Genomic DNA, 15,678 nt, shown 5'->3' with positions numbered 1-15,678 from the left:
GCCCATCCCTGCCTGTCCCTGCCCACCCCTGCCCGCCAACCCAGCACTCACCCCATTCACCCCACCTGCAAAAATCAATCCCCAGCCCCGAAAAAGCCAAAACCTGCAGAAAAAACCATCACAGGATGTAAACGTGAGAAAGGTTCAAGTAGACATTTGCTGCCGTGTTCTTTTGTTGGCAGCATGTATTATATAAAAAAAAAAAGAAAAAAGAAATAAAATACACCCAAACTGTACATATTATAAGGCTATATTTTTATCTGGGGGTTCTGGTGACACGTACAAACCACTTGAGCTTTGCTTTCGTGGTTTATATTGCCACCAGAAACCCTTGATAAAAATACAGCTTTATATTGTACAGTGGGGTATAGTTTATTTTCTCCATATATCACATGCTGTGTTTTATTTATAAACATACACAAAGACACTTGTACATGCAAAGCAGTTTTTTTATTTAAGTAATTCTGAGATATCAATAATCCTATATTAACTAACGCATTGGAACACAGTGATTTCTTGGTTAGCAACGGCCTTTCTAAAGAGACGTCTATGGAAATATGATAAAACACATAAAAAAAAAAATCAGTATTTCCATGTTAGAATTTATGATTCCCACACTGAAAATTTCAGCTTCTGGTGGCTCGTGCTTGCAGAAAACCCTGCTTAAACCACCTCAAAATTTAGCTTTAATATCTCTTGAATACTTGAATCCTCTCTGCTACGGGAAATAAAGCTCCGCCTAACAGAGAAATGCAAAAATCTGAAGGAAAAACTCCAAGGATAAAAGGAAACGTGCTGCTGATAAAGATGCGACTACCATGAGCTTCTCGATATTTTGCCCAAGTTGCGCTCATCAAATTGCTTATTTAAATGTCAGTTTTCATAGGATTTGTCAGCAGCTTCTCCGCTGTCTGCTTTTTGCACCAAATTGGCAAAAATTGGCAAAAATTTTATTCTCATTTCACAATCCAAAAAAGAAAAGCTGGGAAACAAGCAGTTCCACAGCCGCTTGCTTCTGAAGGCACCTCAACGTGCTCCGTTAACTCCTGGGTAGGTAAAACCCCGTTTGAGGCACCACAGAGGGGAGGGCAGCCCTGGGCAGGCGCCTGGCAGGGACACGCGTGCCAGGAGCGGGCGCGGGCTCGCCGGCTGCAGCTGCGTCCTCAGGGATGAGGCTCGCACCTCGCGTTCGCCCCATCCCTCCCACTCCCTTCTCCGTGCTTTAATGGACATTAAAAATAGAACAAAACAGGCCTGGAGACGGGAACAAAACCCACGCGCACCAGGCCTGGCCCCGCTGTAGTCATTCTGCTGTGAAATGTGAAAACAAGCGAGGGCAGACGAGCGGCATCCCCCAGGACGCAGCCCGCTTTTTAATACAGCGGTGCCACCACGCACTTCGCTTTGGATGTTGCATTATATTTATGTGTCACTCAAATATTTACCATTTTCCTGAATTCTGTTGGGTGCCCCGAGAGCTCGTTACAAGCCCAGGATCCGCGCTCGTACGTCTCGGCTGGTGAGCGGCCGCGGCCGAGCCGCATCAACGTGCCAGCTTCTCTTTCTGGAGCTTCTCGTGCAACAAGAGCCACTCTTTCATGAGGTTTCCTCCTCCGTAGTTGCCCGTCTGCCCGCTGCTGCGAATCACCCTGTGGCACGGGATGATAATGGGGATCTGCAAAACACACACAAACAAGGAGGGGAGCAAAGGGGAAGATGCCCATAAATCCACCCCGAAACCCGGAGTCGTGTCCCACAGACTAGCAGGGACAGGGACTGACGTGCCAGGCAGGTCACGGGCTCTGGAAACTAACCCAGCTCCTAGGGAAAAATAAGCCTGTAGAGAAATTTTAGTATATAAAAATGATGTAAAATCTTGAGGGGGTAAAGCCCCTATAGAATCACAGAATGAATCAGGTTGGAAGAGCCCTCTGGGATCATCGAGTCCAACCATTGCCCTGACTCCACCATGTCAACTAGACCAGGGCACTAAGTGCCATGTCCAGGCTTTTCTTAAACACATTCAGAGATGGTTGCTCCACCACCTCCCTGGGCAGCCCCTTCCAATGGCTAATGACCCTTGCTGAGAAGAAATGCTTCCTAATGTCCAACCTGGACCTCCCCTGGCGAAGCTTGAGGCTGTGTCCTCTTGTGATACAGCTGTGAAAACAACTCACTAAAAAGAGCAATTTTCACAAATTTGGGTATTTTAAGTCAAAAAAAATCATTTATTTATATATAGACACACAGACAAATTACATAATTAACACTGACTTATTTTAATCCTATTTAACAGTTACTTCAACACAGTTCAAGCTGTGCTCGTAGTTGAGCCTGCGACACACAGACCCCAAAGTAGCTGGACACCAGACCTTTGTAAATTGTTTTTTTGGGGGATTCTTTTGGTTTTGTTAAGTAATTTCAACAGCTGAAATTTAAAATCTCAATCTCAGCCCACAGGCTACCCCATTAAATACACATGGGTGCTTATTGTTAATCAAGGTTTAATAAAAATGCTCCTAACAGCCGCTGTCTTTGCGGTTGGCAATGCCACAAGTGAGTTACGCACCCGTGACAACTCCAGTGAGTACCAATAAAACCTTTACGCCGTGCCATCCCGCGCTTGCTTTATGACTTCTTTAAAGTTGTTTTTTTTGCAAGTGTTTTTCTGTTTAGCAACTTTACAACCCATCTGCACGAGTTACTACAGGCAGGTTTCCTTGAGCGACAAAGCCATAACAAGCCACAATAATACACTGTAAAAAATCTCCAAGGTTAATTTGCAATTCTTTAAAATTATATACAGTAAATCAGCATATTTTGATGGTAAGGCTATAAATCTTGCTATGGACAGGGGCCAAAACTTCCTTCCGAGCCAGTTCCCTGCTGCCGCTCAGATGCTGTAAAGACCCTTGGACTGGGGGGGTTGGTCCATGTACTGGGGGATGTTGTCAGAGAGGGAAGTCGACACCTTCTCCTGCTAAATTGTGCAAGAGGATGGAAGGTGTACCCAAGTGGAGGGAAAAAAAGGGTTTTGTTTGCAGGTGGCATGAGCTGTGTGCTGCACGGGGTCGTGGACCCATTCACAACCGCAGCGATGCGCGGCTGAGTCGCCTCCCATCAAGCAAGAAGAAGGTATGAAATAAATGGAGCTTTTTCCATGCCCGAAATAAAGGAATTTCACACCGAGTTTGTCCTAACACACGCAAGCGCCGTACGTCACCCTCCATCGCGTCGGATGTGAAAGCAAATCCCAGAATCAATGAGGTTGGAAGAGTCCTCTGGGATCATCGAGTCCAACCATTGCCCTGACACCACCATGGCAACTAGACCATGGCACCAAGTGCCATGTCCAGGCTTTTCTTAAACCCCTCCAGAGATGGTGACTCCACCACCTCCCTGGGCAGCCCCTTCCAAGGTCTAATGACCCTTGCTGAGAAGAAATGCAGTACAAAAGCTGTATTAGTGCTGTAATTTAAAAATATTGAATATTGCTTCAGTTTGGCTTAATTGTGGTGACAACTTTCAGGCTACTAAAATAATTAAACCTGCTAAAATTTATTAGGGCCCTAAGGACATTTTAGAGGGAGTACTACCCTAGTCTGGAGCTTTAATGCCTCGGCTACATTTAATGTAATTTTTATCAATAACCAAGCAGCTCATAATATTATAGCTCCACTGAAATCTTCACGCTGTGAAATCTAATTCATCTAATACATGAATCCATCACTTCCACAGACCCTACCTCCAACGCTATAAAACTTCCAAACCCATAGATTTGTCTCCAACAAAACCAACATGAAGGGGCCCTCGGATCAATAACGGAGTCCCTCTGATTCGGGCGCCAGCTGAATATTTTCTCCAACTTTGCTTTTGTTCTTCTGGGTAGAGGCCCACAAGGGAAAGGGCTTGTTTTCACTCGCAGCCTCATCAATACCTAAATCCTGGTGAACAAGTGACACTGAGAAGCTGTAATCAATAGCTCCCCGTGCGTTTTTTCTTCTGGTCAAATGGTTCAGCGCTGCTGACAGCCCTGACACTCAGAACATGATGCTAAATCTTTATCAACAGCCATCTGGGTGACTGGCAGAACAAGACTCGGGCGGTCATTAACGCTCGTGGCAATCTGTGAATAAACTAACTCCTCGATAACGGGTTTGTGTAGGAAAAAAAAAAATGTGGGGAAAAAAACCCTCCCTGCACGAGGCATCGATCGCCTTGGAACTGCAGTTAGCAAATTCCGGCAGAGGACGGAGTGGAGCGCGCGGTAGGAGCTTGCCTTGAGGCAAGGGACACCTGACCGTCCCGTTATGCTGCTGATGGGCTGGAGACCTCCCGAAACTGCCCAACTGTCAGCGCCAGAGCAGCCCGGCCCTCATGGAAACGGCTGAAATACCACGTTAGAAAAGCCTGGACATGGCACTTAGTGCCATGGTCTAGCTGACATGGTGGTGTCAGGGCAATGGTTGGACTCGATGAGCCCAGAGGGCTCTTCCAACCTCATTGATTCTGGGATTCTGTGACTTCTGTTATCACACACAACAAGAATCACACTTAGCAAGAAAGAATCTCTCCTTTTGCTCGTGTCCTATTTTGCTTTTCCCCCCCTCTTCCCTGACAGAAACAAACACCGCAGTGTGACCCAGCGTGGGTGCCGGGTCATTGCCAACCACCGAAGGAATTAACGCACAAGTAGTTTTAGGTGTCTGCAACATTTCAAATCCATACGTCAGAATCGTCTCAGAAATGCACGATTACTCCTTCCGATCTCCAATGTTTAAAGCATTTTGGCTGAACATCATCCTTGGCTTTGGACAGATCGCATCAGCACCAAGCTGTACGCTCACAGAATCACAGAATCAATCAGGTTGGAAGAGCCCTCTGGGATCATCCAGTCCAACCATTGCCCTGACACCACCATGGCAACTAGACCAGGGCACTAAGTGCCATGTCCAGGCTTTTCTTAAACCCCTCCAGAGATGGTGACTCCACCACCTTCCTGGGCAGCCCCTTCCAATGTCTGATGACCCTTGCTGAGAAGAAATGCTTCCTAATGTCCAACCTGAACCTCCAATCGGAGGGAATATAAAAACCACCGTACGCAGTGATGACTGCTGTTACCAGACCGCTGAAGACGTCTTATTTAAGGCACAGAACAGTCATTCAGGATGGCCTTGGACTAATGAGCCCAACAGTTGCCATTTCCCATGAGCCTCTCTGATTTCTTTTTGATCCTCCTATACCAGTCTAATGAGATTTTTAATTGAACTTTATGGGTTCCCTTTGAGGACCACAGACCTTGCAATCAATCCGAACCGCAGTAAACTATCTGAAGTTTCTCTTGCAAAAGGTGAGCCACCTCCACCATGTCCTTGGCATAAATTGAGGCGAAGATGTCGCATCTTTCAGCTGCTGCTAGCACCGATTCCACCTTCGCATAAAGCTGAAGGTCATCGTATGAATTATGGGAAGCAACCCAACTACAAAGGGAAACCTGTGGAATGCATGCTACCAAAATTAAAGACCAAGCCCTGATTTGTAGAAGGGAGAAATGTCCTGGTATTTTGTGGGAAAAGGTGAGATATGCAATTTTATCAACACGTTTGAGTGACAAAGCAACGCCAGGCTCGGGCTTATTTCACACGCTTGTTTTTACTGTTATTACTAACCTCATTAAATCATGTTTATGATTTAGTCCTTTAATCACAGGAAGCTTCTCAAGGTGCAAACGTTATGATTTTGCTATTTTGCATATCTTCTGCAGCAATCATTAATAGAAGCGTCCACTTCTATTTCACATTCACAAGGAAGCATTTCTTCTCAGAAGGGGTCATTAGCCATTGGAAGGGGCTGCCCAGGGAGGTGGTGGAGTCACCATCTCTGGAGGGGTTTAAGAAAAGCCTGGACATGGCACTTAGTGCCATGGTCTAGTTGACATGGTGGTGTCAGGGCAATGGCTGGACTCGATGAACCCAGAGGGCTCTTCCAACCTGACTGATTCTGTGATTCTCTGATATGCTAATGATGCTGCAGCTCATATGATGTGTTCAGTGTAATGAGCTGTTTAGTTAGATTCAAAGCTCAATATCTCATCTGATAAACAGACTGCAGGTGTGTTTATACACGTACGAGGTTCCCGGGTACCCTACAATCCCATGCAGGCAGCACGCTACCCTATAAACTCACATAATGGTTAATGGGTTTAAGCTTCTAAGCTCCCTTAGAATATTTTAGGCGTAGATTTTCCTACGGAACAGTTCACGTAAGCGGTATGAAGCCACGTTTCGTCGATCCGCTGCATTGTACTTGACAACACAAACTATTTTAATGTGATGGAATGCTTTCCAATATAATAATGTGTACATTAAGATAAGGCAATACAATGCAAACCTACAGGAAACACTTCTCAAAGAATAACAATCTAGTGTTGTGCAAAAGGAGATGTAATTGCTCTCGCCTAGAAATGTACCCAGCTCTGCCCTCAGGCTGCAGTGGAGCAGCAGCATCCAAAGTAGCGGTAACAGCAGGTTGTGGTGTGAAAATTCCTGCTTTTTCCCCTGTGAGGAAGGATGAAAATAGTTCTGAAAATATACAGCAAAGCTACTGCAATTTTTTTTTAAATAGGGTCCTATCTTATTATTGTTATTTCCCATCCCGTGCTATGGCTGCAGTGTTTTCTGTCCCCGGCAGAAAATTTTTAAGCACATTATAGATAATAATGTATAGCTTTAGGGAAAAAGAGCTATATTAATATAATACCACCCCAATATTTCATAATGGAAAGCTGATGATATATAAAAAAAAAAAGCAGTGCTGCAATGAGAGCCCTGCCCATTCCAAACCCCATTTTTATCACTACACATCTCCTGCAGTTAATCTGTAATTTCATGCACATTCCACAGGCAAACACACACACAGCACTTCAATCCGAGCACCTATTCACTACGTTTCTCGTATTTCCCATATAAATCTTTACATGGCCCTTCAGACCTAAGAGCCATAATGGGCAGGTTGACTATGCACAATATGCACGTTGGTTTTATGAATGAGGTGACATATAAAGATAATATGTGGCACTGCAAAACCCCCTCACCTTTATTATTTGATATGTAAAGCCACAGGCTCTTGTGAAAACAGATTTTTCTAACCCACTTTGCAACTACGTGTTGAAGTCTCATATGTACGTCATCAAAGAAAATACTGAGAAGACTGAATGTGAAAACAACACAGGAGGTCAAAGATTACGGCAGGTATAATGGTGGAGAACAGGAGAGGAATTTGGGTATGGAAAGACACACGTTGCTCAGGGCGAGTGGTAATGAGGGAAAATATCACAGAATCCCAGAATCAACCAGGTTGGAAGAGCCCTCTGGGCTCATTGAGTCCAACCATTGCCCTGACACCACCATGGCAAGTAGACCATGGCACTAAGTGCCACGTCCAGGCTTTTCTTAAACCCCTCCAGAGAATGGCCAAAAAGGCCACAATGATATTAATAGAAATCAAAGTTTTAATTTTTTTTTTAAAGGCAATTAGCAAGGGAATGAATGTGCAAGGACAGATACGGTGGCGGTCTCTTCACCGGCTCTTCCCAGAGCGCTGCTCCCTCCGGTTGGCTCAAATCCAGGCAACTCACCTACACCCAAGGCAGAAATGCCATTTACTGCTGGCTGGGAGCGTGTTGGGAAAAGACCATATTGACCATTAGGGATCTCATTCAAACGTGTACCTACACGGTTTGAAATCCCTCCTCTTCCACATTTTCAGAAACACACCCATGCCAGAGAGGATGGACTGCTGTTAACACAACCAAAGCTACCGACACCCTGCCAACACGAGGTCCGTGTCAGGGGATAAAACACTTCCCTCACCTAAGAACATACAAGAAAGTTTGAGAACAACAAAATGTGTAGAGGCTGATGAATTAAAAGAAGTGCAATGTGTCTTTTTCAAATCTAACGCCATAAATGGTAGGGAATAAATCACATTAAAACTGGGTTGTGCATTATTGCTGATTAAAAACACTTACTGACCTTATTACTCATGGTAGACCAGTTTTCATAGCAGATAAATTTAATCTAATGACATTTAGCCCGCAAAGCTCTCTAAACCCGCCATCTTCCATCAACTTTAGTTAAAAAGTTGACGTGAACTTACAGGGTTGCTCCTCATCGCTCCTCCCACCGCTCTGGCCGCTCTGCCGTTGCCTGCGAGATCCGCTAATTGCTTGTAGGAAACGGCCTCGCCGAACTTCACGTCTCTCAACAGGGTCCACAGCACTTGTCTGGTGAAGGAATCTGGGGAGCAGACGAAGCGAGCACTGTTGGTACGCGCGGCTGAGGAAACCACGATGAAATATTCAAAACACCCAACGCCAAGCAGAGGCTCAATAGCAGCTTTCTAATTTAAATTTAAACAGCCCCGATGCACTGTCCTGTTATTGTACCCTATATTACTACATTTAAATACATGATTATTAGAAAGAGTGCTTCAAGTAACCGATCACTATAAAAAAAGGATTTAAGGCTTTGATTTTCCTATATTTTTAATTTGCTTCAAGTACAATTATCCTGTTAACTCATACAATGTGGTTTTTCCATTAAATTGGCAGAGTAGAAATTAGCATAGAGTCAAATTAAAAAGGGAAGAAATAACCGGCTCTACCTATTTCACAAAGCCCTCGCATCTCCAGCTAATTTCCAACTTGAGCTGGGACACGCGGCAGAAGAAGCCCTAGAGCCAGCGGACTCGGTATTATCCTGGCTGAGTGCATTTTATAGTCGAGACCCCCAAGCTACTGCTCGGCGCTGCAGACATTACACGACGTAAGGACTAGCTGTGACCTTGAATGTACGGCACATCCTTAACGATACGGGGCTCTGAAAAAAAATAATGTATCTCCCATTATTTTAATTTTAATTCACCAGCAAATTGCTTCTAAGCGTTCCCAATTGCTGAAATAATGAACAAGCAAATGCATTAGGACCAGCTTTCTTCTGCAGCTCAGGGTTTTACCTGCCCAGCCCAGGATTATTTTACAAAAGAAAAAGAGAGAGTTGTGTTTGGATCTTAGTTGGGTTCACAGAATCAATGAGGTTGGAAGAGCCCTCTGGGATCATCGAGTCCAACCATTGCCCTGACACCACCATGGCAACTAGACCAGGGCACTAAGTACCATGAAAAAAATAGGTTGAACACCTATTGCTCTTCCAAGGCACTTGTAAAAGCTTTGAAGATCTAACTAGTGAATAACTTACTGAGAGGAGAGAGCTGGTGAATTTGAAAGAAAAAAAGGAAAAAAAAAAAGACAAGAGACCCTTTCCCCCAGCCCAGAGCTTCAGCCTCCTGCTTTGGCAAAGAAACAAACTGATTAAAAACATTTTCTTTCTTTAGTTGTCAAAAAAGACATTGGTTATGTTACACAGGAACACAGTGAAATGTGATTTTGTTCTTAAAGGAAACCCATACACCGTTATGTGGGTGTTAAATAATAAAAATCACTTCTTAACTGAAGGGAATGATAATCACTTCATTGAAAAAATCTGTTTAGTCTTTATTATAACATTAAGCAAATTAAACATCAGCATAATCCAGGTGATACGAGAAAAGGGTCATCAAAGAAATTAACTTTGTTGTTCATTAATTTACATGGATTAGTAGAGGGCAAAGAGATAGCAAATCTGCTCTAGTTTTTTATGATATAATTTCAAACTGTACACCATTTGTGGCAGTAGGGTGACTTTGGGGTTAATCAGACTGATTTGTCCTTTTAATTGCTTTCTATTCAAAGAAAATTCATTAGATAATGTTCTCTTCAAAATTCATGAATCAATTTAACTGAAGAAACCACATTAACAGCTTCGGGTTCATTAGCACAAGCAGTTGTGTCACTAGCTGATTGCTGGGAGGGTTTCCTTAGGCAAACAGATTTTGTTTACTGTGATTCCTTCAGAAAGGTTTATTTCAAATCAAATTGTTACTTATTCTTTTTTTAACCTTCTTTTTGAGCCAGCAAGATCAGCGTTAACCTCGCCTCCTCAGGGGTCTCGGGGAGTTACTGCCCGATGCCATCTTTTACATCAGTGAAACGCCGTGGTTGCGCGGCGCCAGGGCCCGAGTCCAACAAATCCCCTTTTTTGCCCTCATTTTTGGCAAGGCAGGCGGCGAGCTGGGACGTGGCAGAGCCATAACTTTCTGAAACCCACAGGAATAAGGGGAGAGGAGGGCGCAGCCTGCGCCGGAGCAGCGAGGGGCCGCGGGAGGCTGGGGCAGCTCCCAGGCCCCAGCGATGGCAGCACCGGGCCAAGCGATGCCCCAGTCACTGAGCACCTTCCCACAGGGGAAAGAGGGACAGAGATTATCTGTCTCTTCCACCAAGCAGGGGCAGAGGTTATCCTCTTTCCAGAGCCACTGGACATTTTTCACTGGAGAATATCCACCGTCTCTGCACCCACATAAACCACTCCAAGTTGCAGTTCGAAAGAATGAAATATTTAGCAATCATGCACCTCATTTTATAAATGTATCTGAAAACTCAATTTCATCCTGTAGGGAGCAAATGCATTAATTAGTTTCAGCAGCTCTAAGAGACAGTGCCAACTACTGTTATTAAACTGTCGGCAAGTGTGAGTGCCTGCACGCACAACCTGCCCAAATTACATGGCTGAACTTTCACCAATTCTCAGCGTGTGCCAGCATTTTATGCTGTTAAATATCATTATAAAGTGCTGTAATATACGCACATAAAAATTAACACACACAGATTCTCTCGTTACATGAGAACACTTCATACCCCCGCGAGCTCCAGAGGTCCCTTCCAACCCCTAACATTCTATGATTCTATGAGCTGAGGCTGCCTGTGCCATGCCGGAGAGGTAGATGCCAGCAGAGCAATGGCCGAGCTGAACCCCATCACGTGAATGTGAGCATCGGAGGGTCTCTCCTTCCTCTGCACCCACCTACAGCACACGGTGCACATGTTCCCTCCAGGTGACCAAGCTCTGGACTGGAGCTGGGGTTGTTTAGCCTGGAGAAGAGGAGGCTCAGAGGTGACCTTAGTGCAGTCCACAACTACCTGAAGGGAGGTTGTAGCGCAGTGGGAGTCGGCCTCTTCTCCCAGGCAACGAGCGATAGGACAAGAGGACACAGCCTCAAGCTTGGCCAGGGGAGGGTCAGGTTGGACATCAGGAAGCATTTCTTCTCAGCAAGGGTCATTAGCCATTGGAAGGGGCTGCCCAGGGAGGTGGTGGAGTCACCATCTCTGGAGGGGTTTAAGAAAAGCCTGGACATGGCACTTAGTGCTATGGTCTAGTTGCCATGGTGGTGTCAGGGCAACGGTTGGACTCGATGATCCCAGAGGGCTCTTCCAACCTGATTGATTCTGTGATTCTGTGACCTTGGAAGAACAGACTCATATTCAAACTGAAGAACTTTTACTGACAACAGGCAACTACACAAACAGTTAGTGCAAGCAAGAGGACTAATTTTTAGCAATTTTGAACCTCCTTCACTATTAAGTAGGCACTTAAAGCCGTATTAAGCATGTCACCTAAACAGCAATCTGAACGCTAACCATCACGGCTACCCTGCCCTGGACTGAACCAGCAAGTGGTATGTGAAAGGCAGAAATGCTTCTCTAAGTCTCTTAACTGTTTAATTATATTTTGCTCTTGTTACGAGGCAGATCAAGAAACGCTTTACAACAGCTGCAAGTCCCTGACCATTGGTACTCTGTGGTAAAAAATGCAATTATTAGTTGCTATTAAAGGATTACTAGGAGTATAGATTAGACAGTACGGTGATACTGTATCCCATAAAATAGTTGAAAATAGAAGTTTTCTCACTGCAACAGAAACAAAGGACTGTTTAAAATCAAGGATGCCACAACCATCTTGCCAAAATCACTGAGAAAAGACTATGAACTTTTATTGTTGCTGTCTGCATTGTTATATTGATACATTACAGAGACAGAATCTGCCTAATTGAAAACAATAAAGTTAAACTTTACCTTCATGACTGCTCGAATAGCTGAACCAAAGCAAAGACCTTGGCTGTTTTGAATGACTGAGCTTTATGAATGAAGATGCAAAAATAATCTAATTATTTTAGAGCATCTATTACTGACTTCATATAATCCATCATCAACTTTACAGTAAAAAAAGGTATTTATAAGAATGGAAGTGGCAAAAGTTCCAACAGAAGCGTATTTCATTTCATATCACCTTCATATCATTCAGACCTGACGGCCAAGAGGAGCTGGACTCTCTGTTGACTCCCCACCGCATAAGAGGTGGGTGCTCAGGGACAGCGCACCTTGACTGCAGATATATCACACTTTTTAATGTTTTTATCTAATTACTTCATTATTTCTCACCAGTACACCCCTATACCATGGATCACAACAATGAAGGTGTGCTTCTAGTGCATATTTCAATGGCACAACTAAAGGAGTGATATTCCTTGAAAACGTGTTGCATTTTCCCCCAATAGAAAAGGCATTCTACATTCATTCTACATTTATCTGCAGATAAATTAAGGTCAACTGCAATGTATTTTGACTACAGAACCAGCAACCGTTCAAGCAGATGTCATTAAGTGTTCAAAAGTTCAAAAAACCCAAATCAATGCAGCACGTAGCACTGCCATCAACTGAAGTTAACTGCTCCCTCCAACGCAGCATCTTTGGTGAACATAAGTCCTTGCAGCAGACCCTGCAGTGCCCACACCTGCCCCACCTCAAGCCCTGCACCATCTCTTCTGCTGTTTTCTGAATACTGCTCTGCAGATACAGTTGCATGGGTAAGTACTTAATGAAATTCAACACATCAGTTCATAAATATTAGGCACAGAATCACAGAATCAATGAGGTTGGAAGAGCCCTCTGGGATCATCAAGTCCAACCATTGCCCTGACACCACCATGGCAACTAGACCAGGGCACTAAGTGCCATGTCCAGGCTTTTCTTAAACCCCTCCAGAGATGGTGACTCCACCACCTCCCTGGGCAGCCCCTTCCAATGGCTAATGACCCTTGCTGAGAAGAAATGCTTCCTAATGTCCAACCTGAACCTCCCCCGGCCAAGCTTGAGGCTGTGTCCTCTTGTCCTATCGCTAGTTGCCTGGGAGAAGAGGCCGACTCCCACCCCGCTACACCCTCCCTTCAGGTAGTTGTAGACTGCAAAGGCAGTCCCTCTGAAAACCATTAGAGTCCACCAGAGCGTTTGATAACGTGGCTCAGGTCTTACCTCGTGCTCTCCCCCAGGTCACAATGTTCCCCTGTCCGAGCAGGCATGAGGACCACAGAAATGCTTTTACAATGCTTTTATGTATCGCCTATGCACGTATGTGTTTGCAACATGTAATATCATCAAATATAAACACAACCATCATTTATAAACTATAAACTATATAATAATAATTTACAAACTATACAGATAAACTATGTATCTCTGTCACTTAAGTGAAAAACGTACCAACGTGCTTTCTTTTAATAGAGATAACGTTCAGGTTGGCTCGCATTAAGTGGCCGAGCAATGTTGAAACCCAATTAACAGGAGCTGTTTCTGATCTGTAGTTTAACACAGTTTTAAACGCAGTTCCCTTCAGACTGCGGAAGGGGTTGTGGGGCCCAATTCTAGCCTTAGAAGCAAGTAACTCTCCCTGGACCTCACCGAGCAGTATTTCTGCAGGTTAAACTCCCTGGAAGTCGGTGGGCGTTTTACTCGCGCGGTAACTGATACCCTGACCCATTTTTGTAGCCTCAACAGCAGTTTGCTACGAGCTTGCAAGAGCAGAATATAATTCTAGAGCTAATGGAAATGAGGAGTGTGATGCTCAACACCAGCCCTTCACATCCCCTGCCCATGGCACGTTGCAAACTTCCCCAGATTCCCACTTCCAAATTCAAACCCAAGCAAGGTTTTATGCAAACTAACGACTCCTTAAGCAGCAGCAACTTTATTTAAGCTAAATATTCATAGCAGACTCTGAATGCCACGACATCCCTGAACCCTGGGGCTGGGGTTTGGAGTCCATGGACCAGTAAGATGGAGGAAATTGCAAAGCACTTGACAAGTCCCTCCTGGGCTCCGGCACAGACCGTGGCCTTGCACAGCAGCCCCTGCCAGGTGATTTGTCCAGATGTTTGCAGCAGCAGCACAGTCAAATGAAGAAGCCACCTGATTATCCCCTGAGCTGCAGGTAATACACCAAGCTGCAATTGCTACAGGAGTGGAGAACAAATGGTTTGGATGAAGAGACAGAGAAAATACCAGCCTCTTCCCAGCCAACAGAACGTGGCAGACAAGTCTTACACTGCAGAGGGGATGGAGGTAAGCATAACACCAATTTATTTTTCTCTGACACCAGTTCTATGCCAATTCCTGAGAATCCATCCCGTTTTCCTGCATTCAGATTCCCTACCACACCTGTACTCAGAGACCTGGAGAGCCTCCTCCTCCTCCTCGGCACTATCTCCTTGCATTTCCTTTTTTCCCTGCCACTACCCCAGCTGAAGCTGGGCCCAACGATGCTACATCAGACCATAAACAGAAGTGTCTGTCTCGAACTACTGCTACTGACCTGCAACGATCTGCTCGATGGGCAGCGGAGGAGAAGGGCAGGGTCCACCCCTCTCCTGCGGTATCTCTGCACATCTCAGCCTCTTGTAAGTCCCCATGGGTGGAAAACCCTGAGTTCCCTCTTGAACTTGTTTTGATCAACCAAGTTGTGTCACTGTGACTTACTGAATTAGGGGATCAGAGGAACAAAGGCCCACAGAATCCCAGAATCAATCAGGTTGGAAGAGCCCTCTGGGATCATCGAGTCCAACCATTGCCCTTACACCACCATGGCAACTAGACCAGGGCACTAAGTGCCATGTCCAGGCTTGTCTTAAACCCCTCCAGAGATGGTGACTCCACCACCTCCCTGGGCAGCCCCTTCCAATGGCTAATGACCCTTGCTGAGAAGAAATGCTTCCTAATGTCCAACCTGAACCTCCCCTGGCCAAGCTTGAGGCTGTGACCTCTTGTCCTATCGCTGGTTGCCTGGGAGAAGAGGCCAAACTCCCACCCCGCTACAACCTCCCTTCAGGTAGTTGTAGACTGCACTAAGGTCACCTCTGAGCCTCCTCTTCTCCAGGCTAAACACCCCCAGCTCCCTCAGCCATTCCTCATAGGTCAGACCCTCCAGACCCTTCACCAGCTTGGTCACCCTCCTCTGGAGGGTCCTTCCACCTCCCAACACCTCCGAGTTTTTCACATGTACAAATACTCCAATCAACATCCAAGCTACAACAAAAGCCTCCAGCTTGCACTGTTCACATTGCAGCCATTGAGCAGATTTAAGTACACGGGTCCCGTGAAGAGTTAAGGCTGCATCTGCTCATTTAACGCACCCAGGAAGCCTGCTCGGGCTCAGCCTTACTTCACTCTCATGAATATAAATGCTCTGACAATCTCGGTCTCGTTCTCGGCGCACGGGAACACAATCTCCTACCTCATCTTGCCGGGACGTAGTGCAGTATTAGCCTCCAGAAATGAGGACTGTGTCTGGCGGAGGTGTGGGCAAGCGATGGGCTCTCCCCAGGTAAGGCTCTGCCAGGCAGAAAAACGACCCTCAGCAGCAACGTTTATATTTTATGTTTTGCTCAATTATTTTAACATCGCATTTAGTTTAA

General features: G+C 45.3%; 1 protein-coding gene across 1 annotated transcript in view; it reads right to left on the bottom strand.

The window, feature by feature from the left end:
* Positions 1 to 428: 428 nt before the first annotated feature.
* Positions 429 to 15,678, bottom strand: part of MGMT (O-6-methylguanine-DNA methyltransferase) — a 161,717-nt gene continuing 146,467 nt past the window's right edge. Inside the window, exons 5-6 of the mRNA XM_068398944.1 lie at positions 8,158 to 8,297; positions 429 to 1,675 (exon numbers count right to left, since the gene is read on the bottom strand). Of these exons, the coding sequence (XP_068255045.1) occupies positions 1,544 to 1,675; positions 8,158 to 8,297 (272 nt within the window). The 3' untranslated portion in view covers positions 429 to 1,543. The remainder of the gene's footprint in view (positions 1,676 to 8,157; positions 8,298 to 15,678) is intronic.

The sequence above is a fragment of the Nyctibius grandis genome, chromosome 4 (genome assembly GCF_013368605.1).
Source record: "Nyctibius grandis isolate bNycGra1 chromosome 4, bNycGra1.pri, whole genome shotgun sequence".
Classification (NCBI taxonomy): domain Eukaryota; kingdom Metazoa; phylum Chordata; class Aves; order Nyctibiiformes; family Nyctibiidae; genus Nyctibius; species Nyctibius grandis.
Note: the sequence above shows the minus strand (reverse complement) of the source record. Positions and strands in the feature narration are given on the sequence as shown.